The sequence below is a fragment of the Chenopodium quinoa genome, unplaced genomic scaffold (assembly GCF_001683475.1).
Source record: "Chenopodium quinoa cultivar QQ74 unplaced genomic scaffold, ASM168347v1, whole genome shotgun sequence".
Lineage (NCBI taxonomy): Eukaryota > Viridiplantae > Streptophyta > Magnoliopsida > Caryophyllales > Amaranthaceae > Chenopodium > Chenopodium quinoa.
In genome coordinates, this window is record NW_018745523.1 from 878,366 (window position 1) to 901,021 (window position 22,656).

A 22,656-nucleotide genomic window follows, 5' to 3' on the forward strand; every position below is an offset into this window, starting at 1 on the left:
TCTATACTATTAGGGTTGAGTAATAGTAATAAAATATTATCAATTTCATGCAAATAAAATTAAAATTATATTTTGGTCTTATAAAAACATTTCCTCTATAAATGTTGTTGACACTAATATAAGTTTTTTGCATAATCTTAAAATTATTTAGATGTCGTGGTCTTGTGGAGACTTGGGATCAAATTGACTTATGATATAGACCATATAGTATCGTTACTACTTGAATTGTAAAGTTTTTGGATGGAGTAATATGTGGTTCTATAAATGATGCTCTTGTATAATATATTAATTATTTCATCTTTTTTCTTCCTTGGAAATTCTTTAGCTAATAATCAACTAAGTTTTGTCTGAAGTATATGAGAATAATATGATTGCATGTGGTTCATTATATTAAAAGTAAAAGCAACTAAAGTAAAAAAATAATAATAATAATAAGATTCTGCCTATAACCTTAAAACACATTTTGTTAGTAATAATATATTTATAAACCCTCGTACTAATAGTAATCATATATTAGTATGAGCACGTGTATCTTATGTGAAAAAGTGGTACGGGAAAAAAGCCTATAGGTTATTACTTCACAATATATAAATGACAATGAGATTTCTTTGCTCTTTTATAATTACCACAACAATTGATTGCATTTGACCATTTATTGTAATTTTTGGAATTTGGATAATAAAATCTATAATAATGTGAAATCATATTATTCATTTTGACCATTTATTGTGATTTTTGGAATTTGGATAATAAAATCTATAATAATGTGAAATCATATTATTCATTTTTTTTTATATGTAAAACGTATTTTTATTTTATTGATTTTAATTGTAGATGTATGAAGATATTAATAGATAAAAGTTAATTATGTTCCGAATCTTGCATGTCATATAAAGTTTAAGTCTAAATCCAAGCCTCAACAAATCATTATTGACAAAATAATTTTGGTAGGGGTTAAGCAAGCTAAATAGGAAACTTCAAACATTTTTACTTGGTCGTAATTGTTATTAAGCTCTTGAAATTGCAAATCAATAGCACTCGAAAATTAATCAACGAATACTAGAAAACTTAGCAAAGAAGTCTTTTGATCTCCCAATATCTAAAAAGTGGGGGTCGCAGATGGGTAATTCATTATTAAAGAAATAAAAAAGTTAATTATTTTCAAATGTAGTCCTTCATACGGAGTAAATATTTTCTAACAAAATTCCTTTGAAAATTTATGCATCCACTCACTTTGCAATTTTCTCTGTGATCCAAAATGTCCCCCTCTTCCATCCTAGGGATGACCATTCATAGATTTAGATCACATTTAGGTCGCTTTTGGGTTGTACTATAACATAATATTATGATTATTACAAAAAATAATATGGATTAAAACACGTTGAGTTTGAGTTGTTCGGGTAAGGTTCAAGTTGTGTTCAGACTTCTTGATAACTTCACGTTGGATAGTAATAATACTTTTATGATCATATATTGCCAACCCTACACCACATATGTGTCTAGCCACTCTAGCCCACAAGTATGAGATTGATTCACATGTTTAACATAGCATAAACAGGCCATCTTTTAACCCTAACATAGATTTGGGTTGCAAATATGAAATTGGGCTCTTTTTTTTTTTTTTGTTGAAAATGAATTTGGGCTACTTATTCAACCAATATCTTTACCCAACCCAAAACAATACAATTTTTTGCAAATGGATAGATAATCCAAAATTCTAGAATAAATAAAAAAAAAAAATTTAAAACAAATGAAACTCCCAGAAAATTCTTTTTTTTTTTTTTAGATAAAAAAGAAAAAAAGAAGAGTTGAGAAAAGGAAAGAGATGCCATTACTTGTTCCATCTTCTATCCTGGCGTATGGTTACCGCTATCGTGCGCCATATTACAAGCAATTTCTTCCTTTCTCCTCTCCCACGTTTCAACTCTACTCTCCTCTCCTTCTTCCACGTGTCACCTCTTCTCTTTTCAATTCTTGCTCTCCTCTTCCCAACACGGGCAACTCTCTTCTCTCTCGCATGGAGGTTCTCTTTCTCTCTCTATCTATTTCTTTCATTTTTTTAATATTTGTATTTTATTTTTATAATATGGTATTTAGAAAATTATTTTTAATTTTTGCGTAAATTGTGACAGAGAAAGGTGTTTGGTTTGGTCCTACTTGTTTTGATTTCCAGCGTCTTAATGGTAATTTGGGTTTTTTGTATTTTGAGTCAAAACCCCACAAGATTATGGGGTTTCTTATGATTTTATTTGATGATGAATGTATCAAATTATGTAATACCATGCTTTTTTTTGTTAATAAGATGAATGGGTTTAGGTTGATTTTACTAATAAGGTGTTGAATTTGTATAATTATCATGGAGATGATGAATGATGATCTTTGACTCTTGATATTGACATGTGATTATTGATATAGTATTAAAATTTGGCTAATTTGTGAAAATTTCCATGCTTTTGGCTCCAAGTGAAGTGCCCAAATGTTGCTTCTTATATTGTTGGAGTGTCGAGGGTCTGACATGGGTACTGTAGCTGAAATGAAGTGTTTTAGTCAGTAACATAGTTGATATTGATTTATTTGATTGAGTTTCGTCTACATCACTACCTTTGCGACTCCCTATGACAAAAAATAAGTACTTGGACTTTGTAATTTGGTGTTGTATATGTAAAAATCAATGGCTCTACAGAAAGGCTTGAATAAGTTGAAGAGATTTTATTAATACTAGTACTTACATGACTATTGTGGAAGATGGTGGTCTTAAGCACTCTTAATGTCTTCTATTGATTTTTGTTGCTTTGTTGTAAGCACTCTTAATGTCTTCTATTAGAGTCTTGGTTAGGAAAAAAAGATTTAGCTTTTTGTTGTAAGCCATATTTGGCTTATGATGCTGTATTGAATCTTTAAATTGAATTAGGATGATGTAGGTTAATTAATTTGATACTAGTCAGAACTCAGTAATCAAAAATTTGGAGACTGGTATAGTGAAATGTTCATTGTACAATGACCTGTTAGTTTTAAAGTGCTGTCATTGTTATTTTGGAATCCTTTGTTTGGGGATATGAGTTCTCACTATCAGCATAAAATCAGATGAATTTGTGGCTGAATTGAATATATTGTGTTGAATTTTGTAAACGAACACTTGAACAACCTGCAAAGACATATTTTGGTCTGATGGCTTGGAACTTTGAAGGTTTTATTGTACTCGTTGCAAGTTGATTGCTTGCACTCTGACTGATATCCTTTGTGTGTTTCACTTGAGTAAAGCATTTATTTATTTTCGTGTGATTTATCTACAGAAATACTTTTCTGGGTCTGGTGGTGACATGAATCGAAACAAAGGTATGGTGGATCAGTTACGGCGTTGTGGAGTTTTTAGATCTGAGAAGGTAGCTGAAGTTATGGAAACTATTGATAGAGGTTTGTTTGTTCCTGATGGAACTCCGGCTTATGCGGATAGCCCCATGCCGATAGGCCATAATGCAACAATATCTGCTCCTCATATGCATGCAATGTGCCTTGAACTGTTAAAGGATAACCTGCAGCCTGGGATGCACGCTTTAGATGTTGGTTCAGGTGATTTTCTTCTTCATATGCTTGCCTATGCAGTCTCATTTCGCTCTTGCTGTATCGATGTATTTTTTTCAAGGTCATTAACTATAAACAAGCATGATCAAGCCTGGTGTACTGCAAAATCTAATTGAGTAGAATTGTTGAGGATGAGAGATTGAGGGTTATGTTTGAGATAAAATAAAAATAAGCAATTGATTTTGGTTGATGACTGATAATTAAGCCCTGTTTCCTACACTGTGCAGAGTAGAAAACAGGGCTAAACTAACAGTCATCAACCAAAATGCACGAGGATATGGATTTGAAGTATATGGCATTGGATCGTAATGGAGAAGAAAGATTTTGGTTGATGACTACACGGAATAACCAAATTTGGTTTGAGTGATTGAATTGATTCAATCATTCAATAGTTTCAATGCTTCGTCATCATTTAAACACCCTTTAAATTGGCTGTTAGCTTAGCCCTGTTTTCTATTCTAGTGAGTGTCATTGCTGATATATTATTGCTTTGCTTGCAGGCACAGGATACTTGACTGCATGTTTTGCAATTATGGTTGGATCAGAAGGTCGTGCGGTTGGCATTGAGCACATACCTGAACTGGTCAATTGGTCTATTGAAAATATCAAAAAAAGTAAAGCTGCTCCTTTTCTGGAAGAAGGATCCTTGTCTGTTCATGTTGGTGGTAAGATCACAAAGCACTTGCACGTTACTCTACAACATCTTTTCTTTTTTGCCCTGTAATATTTTCAGAGAATGTATTGATGCATCTTTGGCTATTCAGTTGCAACATTTTGGTGCCAGCAATAGGTTTTACAATAGGTTGTTTATAATGCTGTAATTTCATTTCTTCTAACGCAATGATCATATGGCAACGTGATGATAGATGGAAGGCTAGGATATCCTGAGGCTGCGCCTTATGATGCGATCCATGTTGGGGCTGCAGCTCCAGAAATTCCAAAGGCTTTGGTTGAGCAGCTGAAGCCTGGTGGTAGATTGGTGATTCCTGTGGGGACCTACTTCCAGGATTTGAAGGTGATTGACAAAAAAGAGGATGGCTCTCTCAGTGTCAAAACTGAAACTTCCGTGAGATATGTTCCACTGACTAGTCGAGAGGATCAGTTGCGGGGTTAAATGAACTCCCTTCAGCTTATATATGCTCTATATTGATCATCTTACTTTTTTTTTTTTTCCTTTTTATCTGCCAAGACGTTATGTACAAGTATGAGTTATGTTAGTATGTACTTCCCCCGTTGTATATATTGACAGAATAATAGGGGTAAGTATATCAAATCTTGATTGGGGAAAATAATGTTTCATCACTTAATTTACTTTAGAATGACCCCCTCCCTGATCTAATTACAGATTAACTGCATATATTCATAAAATTCAAATGAGGCGCATAATAGAGCGTATCACCAATAGGAGATGAAGGTACAGGTGGGTCGCTGTCTGGAGTATTGGAGCTCATCTACTTGCAAGTCATGACAACACCATGTTGTGATTGAGCATCACTAAAGACTTGGTTCCATGAGTTATAATATCTAATACTGATTGTTTTGCCAACTGTATTTTGTATACATGTAATATGAGCAGATGAATCTTCATAAATGTAAAGATTTGCTCAGTTTCATGGCGTGAATTTGGATGATTGGACGAGCATGAAACGGCAGATGACTCTGATTCTGTATGCTCCCACACAGGCCAAATCTATGGTAATTCTACCATTGAATATCTCAGCATGTAAGTGAACATGCCCAGAGTTCATCAGTGGAAAAGGGGTTCTTCATTACAATTCGTTGAATTGGTTTTACTCGAAACACAAACTATGCGGTATACAAAGACTTAACAAGATGAAGGCTTCATTGTCTCAAGACTTGGAGACCGTTGAAAACCACTAGGACGCTGCTTTAAGGTAGTTAAGATGAAAGGACCGAGGGGAGCAAAGGGTGTAATGTGCAGGTTGCAATAACTGATTGATCCTAAGGGTGTTGAACCGACTTGTAGTCTTTTAAACAATAGATACTGCAAAAAAAAACAATTGCTGCTCCTTATACAGTACAAAATTTTGACAGCAGTTACAAAACCTAGAATAATGAATTTAACAAACTTTACGTATATTAAAATATGAAATGGGTTTGTATTGCCATAATTGCAGCCATTGCATAAACTAACTAAAATCACAACATTCTTTGGAACCGCTGCTGTCAAAATATGAGCTATAAATAGTCTCAATCAAAAGGTTGGGGGCAAAAAAAAAAAAGACAAAGAACTAATACTATCAACCAGCTGAGTTGTGCTTGTGGAGCAGATCAAAAACTACGCCTTGGTCTTTCTTCAGCAACATTTACCCTGATTGCCCTTCCATCCAAGGTCTGTGATAATAAAGAGCATTTAGAGATCAGTAACACACCATAGCAAAAGCATGTAAACAACAGATACTAAACTCCTTAGAATGGCATATTAGAGTTACCTGTCCATCAAGGGCAGTAATGGCATCATTCACCTCTGATTCAGAGGCCATTGTAACAAAGCCAAATCCACGTGAACGGCCAGTCTCCCTGTCAGAAACTACTCTGGCACTAAGAACTTTTCCATGTTCACTAAAAAGTTGCTCCAGGCGTGAACTGTCTACATCCCATGGAAGGTTGCCAACATAAATTCTGCAAGAAGGTTCAAACTCTCTGGGAGGCCTTTCAGGGCGTGATCCCCTTGGGGCAGCCTTGTTTACTGTCAATAGCCTTCCATTCACATCCTGTTCAAAATACAAGAGATGCAACACAACTTATGAATTCATTTCAATAGCCTCAAATGAATCATGAATGAACATAAACAAAAACAAACAGCCCACAAGTCTGAAGTCTGCTCTACCCCAAGATGGTTACCAGTTCAAGCCTTTATTGCTTCCCACAAATTGGGCAAGCTTTAAAAAGTGATGCTAAATTAGAACTTACACAAGTTCAGCAACAAAATCGCATCAAAAATGTCTAACGGTGCAACTGTAGGTCAGCAATCTAGGAGAAACTTGTTCATCTATATGTTATCAGACATCATAAACAGATTCACTCTTTTCCATATTTGAACTCACAACAATGTTCTAGGGTGTCAGTTGACCTCCCTCCCCTCAACCCCATAAAAAGGGGGGAAAAAAAGAAGATTTAAATACCACTAAATAAAAATTATATGTAAGAAAACCAGCCAAAGCAACAAGAAACAAATGCAAAGGACATCTTTTCCTTTCTAATCATTAAGTCTAAAATCACTATGCCCTCCACATCCAAACATGTTATCCAATTCTCATTCATAAGATAGAATTGCTTCCTCATTTTAAACTGTTGCAGCATCATTTACATGAATAGCAACATCCCATGGAAGGTTACCAGCATTTGCAAACTACAACTATCTAGAGTTTTTCTCCTTCATCTCAAAACTGTCATATACATTGATAAATCGCAAAATCATAGTATTATATTGATCATAAAATGCAGAATTAGCAGGAATTTTTCAACAGTCATGCTTATGACTCCACATAGAAACATTATCTAAATACACTTCATTAGCCATAAATTAAACTCATCACTCAACAGCATAATTGAGCTATATCAACTAAAATCACTTCTTTGTTAACAATAACATCAATAATTGAACACCATTTCCACAAATAACATGGAAAAACTTTTTATCACTACATATGACACCAAATTTTGCAAATGTATATATATGAACTACAACAAACAAAACAGGCAAATTCAATAGCATTAAGCAGCAAACTAAAATAAGAAAGTAAACTTACATATCCATTCAACAATTCCACAGCTTTCTCAGCTTCTTCAACTGTACTCATTGTCACAAATCCAAACCCTCTACTCCTATCAGTCTCCCTGTTGTAAATTACCTACAAAAATACAACATCAAAGAAAAACCCAGAAATTATTCCAAATTATCAACAAAGCCCATCAAAAATTAACAAAATTAAAACCAAAAATAAACCAAATCATCACCAAAAGTCCAAAACCCATCAAAATTTACAAACTTTAAACCCCAAAAAAAATTATAAAATTCACAATTGTATCAGCAAAACCCAATAAAATTAACAAACTTTAAACACAAACAATTAATCAAACTCCCCAATTTTCAACAAAACCCATCAAAATTCACATAATTAAAAACCCAAAAAAGAAATGAAATTACCTCAGCAATCTCAACAACACCAGCACCATCAAAAAGCTGAGCCAATTTCTCACTATCAACATCATAAGGCAAATTACCGACAAACAATTTAGCCTCTTCAGGAGGTTCAGGGAACCCTTCACCACCTTCAACAGCACCTTCATCTTCACCTGCAAATTCAGCAACTTGAGGTTCAGAACCCCAACTCGCAACCTCTTCTTCTCCTTCAAGAACAGCATTGGTGGACCCTTCTTGCTCCCAATCAGAGGTCTGCGCAACATAAGCAACAACAGGAGGTCTTTGAGAGAGTGAAAGACTTAGCTTGGTGGGTTTTAATGGGGTTGAGAAATACAGAGATCTAGGGTTGAAAATTGAGGGAGTATAGAAGCAAGTTGGGGACATTGAGAGGGTTTTGAGTAATGGGTTTGCTGTTGAAGTCGCCATTTTTTTAGGGGAGAGATTGAATTGGGAGGCGAAGAAGAAGGGAAGGGAAGAGGAGAAGAGAGGGTTTAAGGAGAAAAGGGGTGAGTGAGGATAAGAGGATTGATAGAGTGAGGCTTTTTGTGGGAGTAGAAATGAAGATACAACCAAGAACAAGTGAGTCACACTTTACTCACCCCCACTTGACTCAATTGGAGAAATAATCTTAAATTTTGGTGTAAAATCTTTAAATCTAAGGGTTGTTGTCAATTTGGTTCTATGGATATGGGGTTGTTGTTGATGTTTGGATGGTTTAGATGGGGTTTGAGTCTCGAGATATTGTTAGGTTTATACAATTGTTTGCTACTATGTAAACAGTGCGATGAATTTATATGAAATCTCATTTTAATATCTAACTTATTTTTTTCTAGACAGATTAGATTAATTCATACGAAGCACGATTTGAATGACTAATTAATATACTTTGGCTATAGTACAAAATTTTAGAAGATTTTCTTTATTGTAGTATGTCAAAAGTTGATTTCAATGCGTGACTTGTATCTTGCATTGTTCTAAATTGGTCCGTGTAATTGTGTAAGGTAACAACTCAATTCTTCAAAGTGGGAATATGCAAATTATTGATGTAAACTTTGACATGTTTGGGCATATAGTCAGTATATAAGAACTATTCTTTTGTTAGTATAAGTTTTAATACTTATGGTCATGTTTAGACCTGACAAATTTGATTCGTATCCGATTACTTAATATGTAATCCGACTTTGGACTCGAAATAACAATTCAAACTTCACTAGAAACATTAAATGACCTGGCCTGACCTAAAACATTAACTACCTAAGTGGAGTATATGTTTCAAGTAAACTATGAATTTATGTAATTGTATAAGATAATAGGTTCCAAAATAGTAACAAAGTCTTACTATAAGTTAAAGGGTCACTTAAGCCTTTAACTCCACTTTTTCTACTCCCTTTGTCCTTGTTTTTTTTTTTTTTTTTTTTTGTTTTTATGTATAAATGAAAGTCCTTAAATAATCTTTTTGTTAAGCTTAAACACCATATTAAAGAAATTGGGAGGTGGAGTGAGGGAAAAAGTGAAATAATCCCCTTCACATGGATTGAGTAGGAAATTTAAGCAACAAAAAGATTATTTGTTGGCAGATAGGGTTTTACTTTTATTTAATTGCTCTTTTCAAAACAATTATTTAAAATCAGTCAATTTGATATTAGGGAACCGTTTTTGGAGGTAGTGGGGTAGTTGAGAAAATAAAAAATTGTAAAAAACGAAAGTAGTGGAAGAATAGGAGGAGAGAGAGTATTATGTTGGGTCCACTAGATGTGAGAAATAAATTAAATATTGTAAAAACTTTCCAAAAAAGGAAATGGAGCAAGTATTTTAAAACGGCCGGAAAAGAAAAGTAAAGCAAGCATTTAAAAACGGAGGGAGTACTATATATAGGCTCCTAACTATCTACTGTATTTTTCCTCTAAAAAAATAGGGATATTTTCTGAGTAGGTAAGTAAGTATGTTAGGAGTAACTACTCTGAAGGATTTTCACAAGACATTTGACTACATCAATTTCTCCCCTAAACTATCATATAAATTAATCACAAATAAAGGAACAATAATTGTAGGTAGCAAAAATGCAATATTTGAGACTGATGAAATCATAATCAGCCATTCAGTCATTATAAATCGTCAGCATATAATGTTAATCATATGTTATTTAAACAAACAAATTCCACAGCATAGGAACAGTTTCCCCTTTAACCAATATAGAGATTAGAGAATATCAAGTAATCAACCAAAGAATCCTAGAACAAATCAGTTCCTGGATAAAAACATCTCATGTTAATAAACAAATTCGATGTCTTTAAGTTGGCATCCCCCTTCCAGTGTCATGGTCAGTAATCCATCTTCTGGACTGTATGTAAAATCTTCCGTCTTCTTGTCAACAGTACAATGCTTTGGTTTTGTGCTTGAATAAGCTCCAAAGCGGCCACAACCCCGCACTTTGATCTTCACAATACATCCATCTGGCCCTGTAGCCGAACTCAAAGCATCCACAGCTCCACCAGAGTTGTACATGTCAAGCAATCCGACAGGAGCAAAATGAACAGCTTCATCAAATACCTGAACACAACCAAAGTAAAAATTAGCCGCACTTAATACAAGAAATGAAAATAAGGATACTAAAAGTAAGAACCGGCTGTGTTGATTACTAACCTTAATAGGACAGATTGTATATAATTCACATGTAAGAACGCCTAATGACATTTCCACTTTTCCATTATTTGTAATTTTGGTGATGGTTCCTGTAATGTATCGGTAATTTGAAGAATTATTAGTTGTTTGAGCTACTACTGATACATATCAGGGAGGTTTATTAAGCTAGGCTAGGCTGCACTGCTAGAAAATACAGTACAAGTTTACCAGAATTGAAAGCGTAAACTGCACAATCTCCTTGCCAATTATCACCAGCAACCTCTCCAAGGAATTCGACATCATTGGGACTGATTTGGCCTGAAATAACTTCTGGTATTGGAGTATCAAGAGTATTATCTTTCAATGGCCAACTCCCTGCTCCTTGGCAGTTAAAAACTCCGATAATGCCAGATAATTTGTTCAGGTTCCAGATCTTCATTAAACTATCAAGAAGCAAGAAATGCAGAGCAACTATAATAAACTATAAGTTATTCATTCAATTTGGACTAGTTTATTGAGACAAAGTTTTACCTTTTTCCATCCATAACAGGATCTTTGAATAAGCAGTCTCGAGTAGGCCGACCAGCATACCTGGCTCTTAGGATTGAACCATCAGATAACACAAGCTTCTTAAGAATTTTAAAATCATGAATTCCAGGCTTATCACTGCAGTTCAGCAACAACTTCATCAACTAAATATCATTGTACAGAAGTTTAGAAATTGAAATTCATATGAAGGAAAATTCAACAACTGAACTAAATGACAGAAACTGCTACGAGTAGAGTGTTTAACCTGACATATACTGCACAGCCACCCACTGCTCGGGAGGCAGCATGAAATTCAGCAGTGTCATGTTTGCTCTATAATGTTAACAACAGCACCATCAACAATAAAAGATTAGATTTTTCGGCTAAGCAGATTATGTACATAACTACTTGAAAGAAAAATTAGCATAAGTTAGAAGATTACTTACATGGAACATGTCCCAATCAGGAACCACTATTTCTCCTAGAAGGAGACTGTTAAAAGACACAGAGGCAATATGCAGTGTCTGAAGTGTAGGCTCCCGAGGCATAAAATCCTCTGATGCTCTAGCAACTGCACTCTTCTTTGAGCTGTCAAGCAAATATTCGATCAGAAGTTACTTCAAACAGATCAAAGATACCTAAACTTTCTTCTTAACAAACTAAACCTGCATACCTGAATATAGAGTCTGAATTGTGACTCATGCAAGAAATGAGGTTATTGTTCTTAAAGTTCCTTGCAACAGATTCTTCGAGTGCCTTTTGGTGAAGACCAGTAAAATGAACCCGGCCACCATAACCAGAACCAACTGTTTCAACCACATTCTGAATATCCACTTTGACACCATCCACATCAATGCTGGCAAGATAATTATGATAATCGTTGTAGAAATCACTAATTTTCTCTGGATCAATAACTCCTAGTCCATATTTCTCAATGCTGTCCATTGCAACATCTCGAAGATTTCCTACATTACCCGGTGATTGAACAGGATATACAATCTTAGGATTGTATTTCTTCAGCGATTCAGATGATGGCAGGAGCCCTCCCCAGTATCCAACAAGAGCATGCCACATATAAACATATCTATATTATCCAATTACACCTGCCTTAGTCTTGTTGTATCTCACAATCTAAAAGACAAATGTAATCACAAAAACACATGCAAAGAGCTTTACTTCAATCCATATGTCTCTTTGATGAATTTGATAAACTCGGGAAGGGAGGTGTAGTCATCTGAACTAAGCCTTTGGAATTTCTCATTTTCCTTAATGTCCCTTAATCGTATAGCAAATCTATCAAATACCAAAACAGAAAATTGTTAATGTTTCTTAAGCAAGCAAAATTGTCTTGCAGATAAACTCTTTACTAGAAAGACAACTTACTGGGTCCCTTCAATACGCTCTTCACCTTCTTTTCGGAATTCATCATAAGTGTCTTGCCATCCATCATCAATAATCAAGAACTTTGGAACACAACCTCCTACTGAAAAACTGTGGTTCACAAAGAATATCAAGTCGTGTTAGACAAAATGCACAATGCAGCAGTCGACACCAAGGAGGATAAACTGATACAAAATGAGCAACAACCTGTTAATAACTGCTGTAAATATGCCTTAAAGTAGATAGTTCTAACTAGTAGCAAAGGCCTATTGTAACAGACACAAAACAACAAATTTCTTCTGGCAATTGTGACTTGAATACCTTTCAAGACCCGCTCTGATTCCTTCTGGATTGACGTCTTGATAGAAAGCATCCCAGGTGCACCATCCAAACCAGTCTAAATGAGCAGGCATCTGCGAGTAACCAAACACTACACCAATCAGAAAAACAAGTCCTTTTTGTTTAAGTGCTGATACAGATTACAGAATTGGCCTACTGCTTTACCTTCTTATTTTCTATGTGACTGAATGTCCCTTTATGTTCAGCCAGGATCCTACATTGAGACAGAACACACTTAAAATCCTCTTCCACCAAAGTCGAAAAAAATGCCTGACTAATTCTATGCTAAGATATGTAATGTGCTAAAACCAAGCATACTTAATTGAATTCTTCATTAGCTCATAAGGGTTATCCCCCGAATTTATAAACACTGATTCTGACACATTGTTAGTCTGAACATCAGGATCTCCTGCATCAATACGCAGAACAACGAAAAACAATCAGAACAAACACACTACCAACCTACAAAGACTTGAATCACTGCATGAGTTTAAACCCATTAACTGACCACTTTCAACACAAAATTCGAGCTCATTTGTTTTAGTCCCCTGCAAGCTCGCTCGAAAAGCTCCCTCCAAAACAGGCAACACCAAAATGTAGAAAGTACTGTCAGTATTCGTCTCAGTTTCCTTATCTAAGAGGTCAGATTCTTCTTTAGCTTCCAACAGCAACATTTGTGTTTCAACTGGTACTTCACTTCCAGAATGTCCAACTCTTGGTATCATCCACCATATCTTAAATCTAAAAAGTGATAGAAATGTGTATTTCCTGCAACACCCATTCATAAATTCATTGCATTACTATACTTAATCCTCTATTACCCCTTTGATCGGTACAACAGAATTAAGGTTGCATACAGCTGAACCTCTCGATTAATTAAATACTCGCAAACAAACATACATTTGATTATACTACCTCCGTTACTTATTATTTGCAACGATTGGACATTTTTCCTCTCTACTTTGACAAATCGCTGCAAATAATATGTAACCGAGGTAGTAATTTTTATTTATATAGTCATTTTGAAAGAATTAGACATTTTGGAGTATCAAAAATTAGCCCCTCCCCCCCAACACCCAACGGAAAAAAAAAAAAATCAATCAACGTGACAATTAATTCCGAATAGAGAAATAAAAGGAACAAATTAAAGAAATGAAAGAAGTGAACTAACTCAAGTACGCCAAGGGAGAAGACATGACGGGAACTAGACGTAGGAGAAGTAGCCCCAACCAAAGCAGACCCAAACGGCGCCGGAAAAATGACAACATTTTTCGGCACTCGGGTGAAAACAGCTTTACCGTTGACCAACAGACAACCATCTTGGATTACGGGGGATGAAGGAATGCTAGTGATCGTCATTTTCCTTGAAATCTTCTCTCCAACTGTAACGTGTAATATATCAATCAGCTTTTTGAATTAAATATATAAAACTCAATCCAATCAGAAATTAAAAAATATTTTTTCTATAAAAAGAAAGTTTGATCGAGTACCTTTGCAGGTAATCAAATTATGACATGAAACAGAACAAAATGATCGAAAGTTCGAGAGGTTTAGTGGGATGTTAAACGGCCAACTACAAGTAGAATATTGGTTAGTCAGTTAGTCTTCCTGCTGAGCTGTTTATGACATGGATAATAAAAATAATTGGCAAGTTTGAGACCTTCTCGAAGTAGCATTTGAATGTTTGTTGTTACACAAGATTTGTGATTCATGTGTTTGTATATAGGGAGGTTGGTGGGCTTGGTTTTAGCATTATTGAACTAAAGTTGCATTGGGTATGAGTATGGGTCTGGCTATGTAAGCCCACATCCCATGTGAACGTGTCTTGTGTCCAACTAGGTCATATTTGTAACGAGCCAAAGTTCTAGTTTTTTTTAGACAGAGTCCATACGTTTTTTTTTTTTTTTTCAACTTTCATTTGTTTCACCCTTTGGGCTAATCCAAATATGGAGATTAGTTTTGAGTGGTTAGATTTCAGTTTCCTCTCAATTGTTGTTGTGGTGGATCGAACACGAAATCTCCCTACCAAGTATAGAGACAGAGTCCGTACATGCCTATATGGTCACATTACTCACATACTCCCTCTGTTTTTAAATACTTGCTCCATTTCTCCATGCGCGGAGTTTTAGGAAAAATTGTAGAAAGTAATAAAATATAGAGGTAGTGGGATTAGTGGAAGAATAAAAAATTGGAAAAACCCTAAAGTAGTGGAGAGAATTGAAGGAGAGAGAATATGTAATTAATATTATTGGGTCCACTTGGTGAGAGAAATTAATTAAATATTGTAAAAACTTTCTATATAAGGAAATGGAACAAGTATTTAAAAATGGCCAGAAAAGAAAAATGGAGCAAGTATTTAAAAACAGAGGGAGTATTATGCTATATCATGTCATAGACATATATAATACAAGTAATAGTTAAAGATAAACACGCAAACACACTCGTCTTGCCCATGCCAACTTTTCAAATATTATACTACTTGTACTATATTGATGCATAGGCCATGGCAATATCTCATGTCATTTTGAGCTTGTGATGGGCTCCCATCCAACTTTATAAAATATAGAACAATGCTTTATTCTTTCATGCAAGATCTTATTAAATTCCTCTTAATATAAATTTTTTAAAAATGTCAACTTTTTAAAATTTTCACTTATATATAGCAAAAGATATTCATGGTCAACAATGTTTATTGAAAACCGCGCAAAGATGACATAATACTCTTATAAAGTTCAAAGATATGACATGTGACTAGACCTGGTTATTGGGTGGGTCGGGTCAGGGTCGGTGCGGGTAGGTTGCGGGTCAGGGTCAAAGAGGGTCACATTTTATAGGGTCAATATAGGGTCGGGCCAATGCGGGTCGCGGGTCGATAATGGGCGGGCCTACAAAATATCAATTAAAATAAATATTGGACAAAGCCATTATTAAATACATATGAATACAAATTAATCTATATAATTATTTTTACATTATATATTTTCTTTATCAACTAAATCGGAAAAACATGTTAGCCCTATATTGACCCTATCCAATAAGGGCCCTGTCCATTAATAGCCCTGTCCATTAAAAGCCCTATAAACTTGGCCCTAACCCTATTATCATTGGGCTACCCTATCCAATAACCACCTCTACATGTGACACATATTGCAAACATAATATATTTATAGTGCTTAAAAAAGGCAACACGTGGCACATAGTATGTATTAAGAACTCTTCTATTATCAACAGTAGGGATGTCAATTCGGTTAAACAGTTCGGGTTTGGGTTGGGTTTATCAGTTTCGGGTTATAACGGGTCGGTTTATAACGGATTGAAATAATAAGCGGGTCGGTTTGGGTCGGTTTTGAAAATTATCGGGTCAGTTCGGTTTGGTTTTTTTAATTGCAGTTTCTATTCGGATCGGGTCCTTATCGGGTCGGGTTCTAGTCGGTTCGGGTCATAATCAATTTGGGTTGAACTGGGTCGGTTTGAAAACGGGTTTAGCCCATTTAATGTGGGTTTCGGTTTAAAGTTCGGGTCTTAATCAAGACGGGTCGTAATTGGTTCGGGTCATAATCAGTTTGGGTTTAACTAGGTCGATTCGAAAATGGGTTTCAGTTCAAAATAGATCGGGTGAAATCGGGTCCAACCATTATTGTTTCGGTTATAATCGGTTTAGATTGAACTTGGTTGGTTTGAAAACGAGTTTACCCAATTTGAAACGGGTTTCTAATCAAAATCATATCGGGTTAAAATTGAGTCGGATGATTATCGAGTCGAATTAGTCAGATAATGGGTAGGAACGAGTCATGTTATAATCAAGTCAAGTCATAAATAAGTTGGGTTTATCGAGTAGTGGGTTGAAACAGATTAGATCATAAACATATTGGGTAACAGGTTGTAAATGACTCAGTCATAACGGGTCACGGGTTTTAAACGGTTTGGTCATAACGGGCTATGGGTCGTAAACGGTTCGGTCACAATGGGTTACGGATTATAACCGATTCGGTCACAACGGGTTACGGGTTGGAACGATTTAGGTTTATCGGATTTTTATCGGGTTTTAACGGTTTTCGGTTTAAAACGGGTCGGGTTACTATCGGGTTTAAACGTAATCGGTTTGGGTTGCTTTCAGTTTCGGGTTGTAACGGTTTGGCTTGATAACGGGTCCGGTTAGTAACGATTTGCACAAATTCGGTTTAGTTCAGTTTCGGTTTGGAAAAAATTGGATCGGATCAGTTTTCGATTTCCAAAAAACGGGTTTTAAACAGTTCAGTTCCTTTTCGGATCGATTTGAAACAATCGGGTTTAACGGTTCAGGTCAGAAACTGACATCTCTAATCAACAGCCTTAAAATCCTTCCCATGAAATCCTCTCCAATTTTATCAATCGCAATTTCAAAGATAGATATTTAATTTTTTAAAATAAAATTTCTCGCCATCCAATAATCAATATTTTGTTTTTGCTTCAAAAAAAAAAATAATCAATATTTTGTTTTAGTTCAACTATTCTAAAGACAGAAAGGCATTAATTCGCATTTCTATTCGCTAAGTAGTTTACTTTTTTTTTTTTCTTTTTTGAACGGAATTGTAGTTTACTTAACACTTAAAAAAAATATAAATAAATAAAATAAATCTCTTAGAAAAATTGCTAAAAAAAACCCACTTAAAAAAGGTTTTAATACTGTTTTGACTACGTCTTAACATTCCAATATCTAAACTCTCAACAAATTTTCTTCAAAATAAATAAATAAATAAATAACTCTCAACAAATTACTATATTTTTTACAAAAAAAAAAAAAAAAAAAAAAAAAAAAAAAAAAAAAAAAAAACCTACAACAAATTCTACCCTAACTAACTCCGAAGTTCTAAGCTTATCTATCTACACCATATAATCAATCCCAATCTCTTTCAGTAAACATTTTTGCCTCTTAACAAATTATACACCACAATCCATCAAAAAATTCCACATTTAATTCCCATGTAACGAACATTGTACAAAACAATGCCACCCTTCAAGGATTTATTTTTGTGTCGCTTGTCAACCTCTAGCATTCGATGGTTCGATGAGCTAAAAATTCAAGTCCTTTTCGCCGAAAACTTCACTAATGATCCTAAGCAAAGTGATGATTTAGTCAATACGAAGCCATTAGAGCCACCGCGATTTTATGTAAAATCCATGGTCCGTGGCCAAAAGTTGCGCATGAGCCAACAAACGACTAAAATACAACTCACTAGGAATGATGAAGGGACGTCTTGCGTTAATTGGAATTACCCTATGACGTTCAAGATTTGTATTCAAAGTCTATTTCAAAGTGCTACACTCGAGTTTCGTGTGATCCAAGTTAAGGAGAATAGGTCGGACCAAGAAATTGGAGTTGCTAGCGTGTTTCTTAAGGAATTATATAATAAGGCACCTCATACTCAATTACGCTTACCAATTAAGCTGAGGTTCGGAGAATTGAACAAGGGTTTTCTTTGCGTTTCTAAGGTGATAAATTCATGAAATAAATACAAAGTATTTACAATTTTTATTTTGAGTCAATGAAAGAATTTGCGTCGTTTTTTAAGTTGTTTATTTAGTGCTTGTTTGGCTGATGACTAAATCAAAAAAGGAAAAAAAAAATCAAGGAAGTGGAAGGATAAGTTTTTTTTTAAGGAATTTGCTTTAGGTTCAATCAAACAAGCACATATTCAAGTATTAATATTGCAATAGTAACAAATAATTTATTTTTAAAAAATTTATAAATCCATTTTATGGTTTGTGGTTTGGGTCATTTTTTGAGCTATCGTACTTGTAAATTCATTTGTTTAGGGGTAACAACTATGTTTATTCAATTGTAATTTTCATTAGCGTAGAAAGGTCAAATAATGTAGATGAAATTTATATGGATTTTGAGTATCACTTCCAAAAGATTGACCAAATTAGGTATCATTCGTGTTAAACGTAAGTAGTAGTATAAAGTATAAACTACAAAGTAGGAGTGTTGGTACTTGGTAGTGGGCTGATAGCCTTATCTTTGTGTGGTTTGTTAGCACATATGCGCAGGTTTGGGTCATGTTGGTGGTTCATTAAAATACGTTCATGCAGTTATAAGTATACATTGTAATTTGATAACGAAAGATATATATATATATATATATATATATATATATATATATATATATATATATATATATATATATATATATATATATATATATATATATATATATTATATTATATTATATTATATAATGACCTATTCATCTATAATAAATACCAATATTCAATGTTAATTAATGATTGAATTATAATTTAAACTGTTAAACTTAAGAACGACATGTACCATCATACTATGCCTCTTAATTCTTATTGTGCTTAGTAGAATAATATATTTTTAAAAGCTTTCTAATTTGACCGTAATGCTCCTACTCAATATGTTATTGTTTTATTATTTATTATTCAATTAAAAAGCATACATAAGGCTCAAGCATACATAAATTCTCTTTAACCTTCATTCACTACTACCCTAAAACTATGAACATTAGTAGTTTCCATTGAAAATGTATATCCATTGAAAATGTACACAACATATATTTTTAGAGTTAGGAATTGGTAATTTCATCTCCCCTAAAGTAAATTAAAGTCCGCTCCTAGTATGGCATGTTGATCTCTTTTTATTAAATGTTTATTTATTTTTTTATTTTTTTTTTTTATTTTTTTTATTAATGAGATATAAGGGATGGGTGATTTTCTTGAACAAAAGTCCATACCGTTTGCAACTTGCAAGATCTAAATTCCCAATAGAAATATTAAACAAAGTTATTTAGGGTCTGTTCTCATTGACTGAACTCAGCTGAACTGAACTGAATTGAGCTGAACTGAACTGATGAACTGAAATGAATATTTTATAAGAGAAGGAAATTAGGAGCTGAACTGAGCTGAACTGAACCGAACTGAATTTCAACGTAAGAGAACAGACCCTTAGTTTTGCTACCAAATACATTTAGATTTCTTTATATTGTTCTTCATGATTTTTAAACTTTAGGACTATAATCGTCATACGTACTGTTGGTGTATATTTATCAACTTTGCAACAAATTAAAAAATTGGGTCTTACCATCAATAAATTTACTGATAACATGCCTAGGTTTAACTAAGAGGTTTTTTTTTTTTTTTTTTTTTTTTTTTTTTTTTTTTTAATGTACTTTGAAAGTTATGTTCTTGTATGTTGGATTATATTGTATCTATTGAGTATTGACCCTTACAACCACATGATATGTTTCCTTCTTCTTCCTTTTCTTTTTCTTTTAAAAAATAGTAGTTCTAATCAAGTAATAAAGACTCCACATTATTTATGTTTTCCAACATGTAAAGTTGACAAATACGAGTATAACTCTAAGGCTAACTAATTATAAGCACACTTTATGTATATAAGCAATCAATACAATATTTATAGTGCTGAAAACTGAATAAATTTAACTACTGAAAGTGCTCATTATTATTACAAAATATTGCTAGTAAAAAACCTAATGATAGTGCTCATTATTATAACAAAAATATTGCTTGATTAAAATAACAAGATGTTATGGAGCTAAATTCATGTACATTAAATATAATGTCTTCACCATATTGCTAGGCTAAGCTTTAGTGGCTTTGATCAAGATATTTCAACAAATTAAAGCTAGGGTTAGCTGTCACAAATAATTTATTAATTTTCCTTGTTGAATGTAAGTTAACCAAAAATGGGTTGTTAGTTATAGGCCCATGCATTTTTGCCTTGCATCAACTAGAACCGCAAATTTGTCACGAGAAAAAAAAAAGTTGCCAAAAAGTAGGTAGTTTAGAGCAATTCTAATGGTTGAAAAAAGGGACTAGCTTGCAAATATTAAAATTCTTAAACTAATAGCTATACCATTGTTGCACATCTTGCTGATTAGCTTTGGCAAGCAAATTAGCTTTGTAGAGCTAATTAGCTTGGTAGATATTTATTAGATAAAAAATATTTTAAATTTAAAAATAAATTAATTTATAACTAGCTTAACCATTGGAGCAACAAATAGCTAGAATTGTTGTACCTTACAAAGATAATTTGACATAACAAGCTATTATATGAATTAGCCAACCATTATAGTTGCTCTTAGCTTCGGTGTGAAAATTTTATACATAATATTTATTTTTCTTTTTTTTTTAATTATTAATTTTGACATTGACCATTTTGTGTTTTTGTTAAAATAATTACGGGAAAAACATAATTAAAGTTACTTTTAAAGAAAAAACTATATTTTCATTAATAGTAGTAGGATCACTAGGAATCTATGATGAGGTATTGAGGTGTAGTGCGCTTATAATTTCAAAATAAATGTGTCACAAATCTATGAGTTTCGCTAAATCTTCATTTAATAAATTCATTACTTTTAAACTACAAACAATCATTCAAATTTCTATCAATAAAGGAAAAAAGAAATGTGGGGGCAACATTATTATTGCGATAATGAATATATCTCAAGGAGTCGATTAATTATATTGAATGAAAATATAAGGATACAAAATGATTTTATTTTTTCAAACTATTATTATTAGAGCACCTTGTGAAAAATCCTTAACCATTTGATTTTGCCATTTTGGTCATTGTTAAGAAAAGAATTTAAAATTGCCTCGTGAAAATGATGTGAAGGAGAAATACTAATAAGGACGGTCAAAGAGACATCATTTTGCTTGGTACAAGTGTGAATGTGTGATCGATGTGAATGTTGTCCCTCGGTATAAATTAAAAGTAAATTATCTTGTGTTACGTTAATAGATTTTTCTCTATCATTCGTAATGAATTTTATTTGATTATGGAAGGAGGTGACGCTCATAGTATCAATACAAAGAAGACAAGCTTTAATTAAGACGGGAAGAGATAAGAAATTACTGCTTATTATGGAAATATTTTTCCTAATCCGACCTAAACACCATTTGTTTAAGTTGCAAAATCAAATATATCAATTTCTTTTATGCTACTCCACACAGTGAACCAGCCAAAATTTTTGACGTGTGCAATGTAATGTAGTGTCGTATTAGCCTAATAATTATAAAAGATAGGGTAGCTAATTTCACGTATATTTCCTATATGAGACTTTTATATAATGAATTTAACGTGTACGTAATTAAGTTTTCTTATTGTTATTATAGGCAAAATTAATTATTTTAATCAAACAATTAGTAGCAATTGACAAACCACACCTTAGGATTATTTGCAAGGGTCAATTCTAAAAATAATTGATCACGACAACCCTACAAGGCTACGATTAGCATATTTTCACCCCAAAAGTACAATTTTTAATTTTATTTTTAAAAAGGATAAGATTTTTTTTTTTTTTTTGACAAGAAAAAAGGATAAGAATTTAAATAGGATAAGATGTTCCTTTTTTTTTTCTTGGTGAACATAGGGTAGGATGTTTTCCATTTATATATAAAATTGTACGAATACTTATTACTTTTTTTAGGTGATGAACTATCAAATATGTACATTATGAAAACTTTCTTTGAAGGTTAATTAATGCTGATATATGTAGTAAGTATCTCATAGTCTATATATGGTTATAAAAAATAAGGAAATACATGTAACTCATTTTGAAGCAAAAAAAAAAAAAAAAAAAAAAAAAAGGAAATCTCGTGTATGCTAAATCTATGTCACGGATTATCTTTCAATATTCCGTAATCTATTAAATATTACTAAAACAGAAGTTGCAACTACATTTATTTTGAATACATGGGTTTGGTGGTATAAACTAGTCCTAATCGTGTTTGCAACTATATTTATTTTTGAGGAAAACCGTGTTAGGAAATTCATACTTGTATTATAATACTCGATAAATATACAAAATACATAAAAAAAAAAAAAAAACTCGTGTACGCTAAATCTATGTCACGGATTATCTTACAATATTCCGTAATGTATTAAATATTACTAAAACAGAAGTTGCTCACGTCACCATTGCCCACGTGTCGCTTTTTCCATAAATATTGGAAGCTTCTACATTTCAACTAAAACCTACCAATTTATCGTAGAAAATTGAAACAATTTT

The 22,656-nt window shown here is 33.4% G+C and overlaps 3 protein-coding genes across 3 annotated transcripts; 1 reads left to right on the forward strand and 2 right to left on the reverse strand.

The window, feature by feature from the left end:
• The first annotated feature begins 1,774 nt into the window (after positions 1-1,774).
• Positions 1,775-4,921, forward strand: LOC110715560 (protein-L-isoaspartate O-methyltransferase-like). Its single transcript, XM_021894145.1, has 4 exons — positions 1,775-2,023; positions 3,294-3,570; positions 4,083-4,247; positions 4,449-4,921. Exons 1-4 carry the CDS (start codon positions 1,826-1,828, stop codon positions 4,694-4,696), a joined length of 888 nt encoding a protein of 295 aa, XP_021749837.1. The 5' UTR covers positions 1,775-1,825; the 3' UTR covers positions 4,697-4,921.
• A 662-nt stretch (positions 4,922-5,583) lies between these two features.
• Positions 5,584-8,324, reverse strand: LOC110715561 (28 kDa ribonucleoprotein, chloroplastic-like). The gene is made up of 4 exons (XM_021894146.1): positions 7,754-8,324; positions 7,356-7,457; positions 6,036-6,317; positions 5,584-5,937 (listed from the first exon to the last, which is right to left on the reverse strand). Exons 1-4 carry the CDS (start codon positions 8,174-8,176, stop codon positions 5,875-5,877), a joined length of 870 nt encoding a protein of 289 aa, XP_021749838.1. The 5' UTR covers positions 8,177-8,324; the 3' UTR covers positions 5,584-5,874.
• Positions 8,325-9,795: 1,471 nt separating this feature from the next.
• Positions 9,796-14,329, reverse strand: LOC110715484 (probable galactinol--sucrose galactosyltransferase 2). Its single transcript, XM_021894064.1, has 15 exons — positions 14,110-14,329; positions 13,791-14,001; positions 13,128-13,387; positions 12,938-13,028; positions 12,785-12,833; positions 12,602-12,693; positions 12,284-12,391; positions 12,077-12,193; positions 11,574-11,984; positions 11,347-11,488; positions 11,166-11,233; positions 10,904-11,038; positions 10,601-10,815; positions 10,394-10,482; positions 9,796-10,300 (listed from the first exon to the last, which is right to left on the reverse strand). The coding sequence occupies exons 2-15, from the start codon at positions 13,976-13,978 to the stop codon at positions 10,019-10,021; spliced, it is 2,247 nt and encodes a 748-aa protein (XP_021749756.1). The 5' UTR covers positions 13,979-14,001; positions 14,110-14,329; the 3' UTR covers positions 9,796-10,018.
• Between the last annotated feature and the right edge of the window lie 8,327 nt (positions 14,330-22,656).

Coding starts and splice junctions, on each gene's coding strand:
- LOC110715560 (XM_021894145.1), top strand. CDS start 1,826: ATGCCATTACTTGTTCCATCTTCTATCCTGGCGTATGGTTACCGCTAT. Junction 2,024..3,293: donor CTCTTCTCTCTCGCATGGAG/GTTCTCTTTCTC, acceptor ATTTATCTACAG/AAATACTTTTCTGGGTCTGG. Junction 3,571..4,082: donor CGCTTTAGATGTTGGTTCAG/GTGATTTTCTTC, acceptor CTTTGCTTGCAG/GCACAGGATACTTGACTGCA.
- LOC110715561 (XM_021894146.1), bottom strand. CDS start 8,176: ATGGCGACTTCAACAGCAAACCCATTACTCAAAACCCTCTCAATGTCC. Junction 6,318..7,355: donor TGGAATTGTTGAATGGATAT/GTAAGTTTACTT, acceptor TATTTTGAACAG/GATGTGAATGGAAGGCTATT. Junction 5,938..6,035: donor TTACTGCCCTTGATGGACAG/GTAACTCTAATA, acceptor TTATTATCACAG/ACCTTGGATGGAAGGGCAAT.
- LOC110715484 (XM_021894064.1), bottom strand. CDS start 13,978: ATGACGATCACTAGCATTCCTTCATCCCCCGTAATCCAAGATGGTTGT. Junction 13,029..13,127: donor CGAATTTTGTGTTGAAAGTG/GTCAGTTAATGG, acceptor GTATTGATGCAG/GAGATCCTGATGTTCAGACT. Junction 12,392..12,601: donor ATCAGAGCGGGTCTTGAAAG/GTATTCAAGTCA, acceptor TGTGAACCACAG/TTTTTCAGTAGGAGGTTGTG.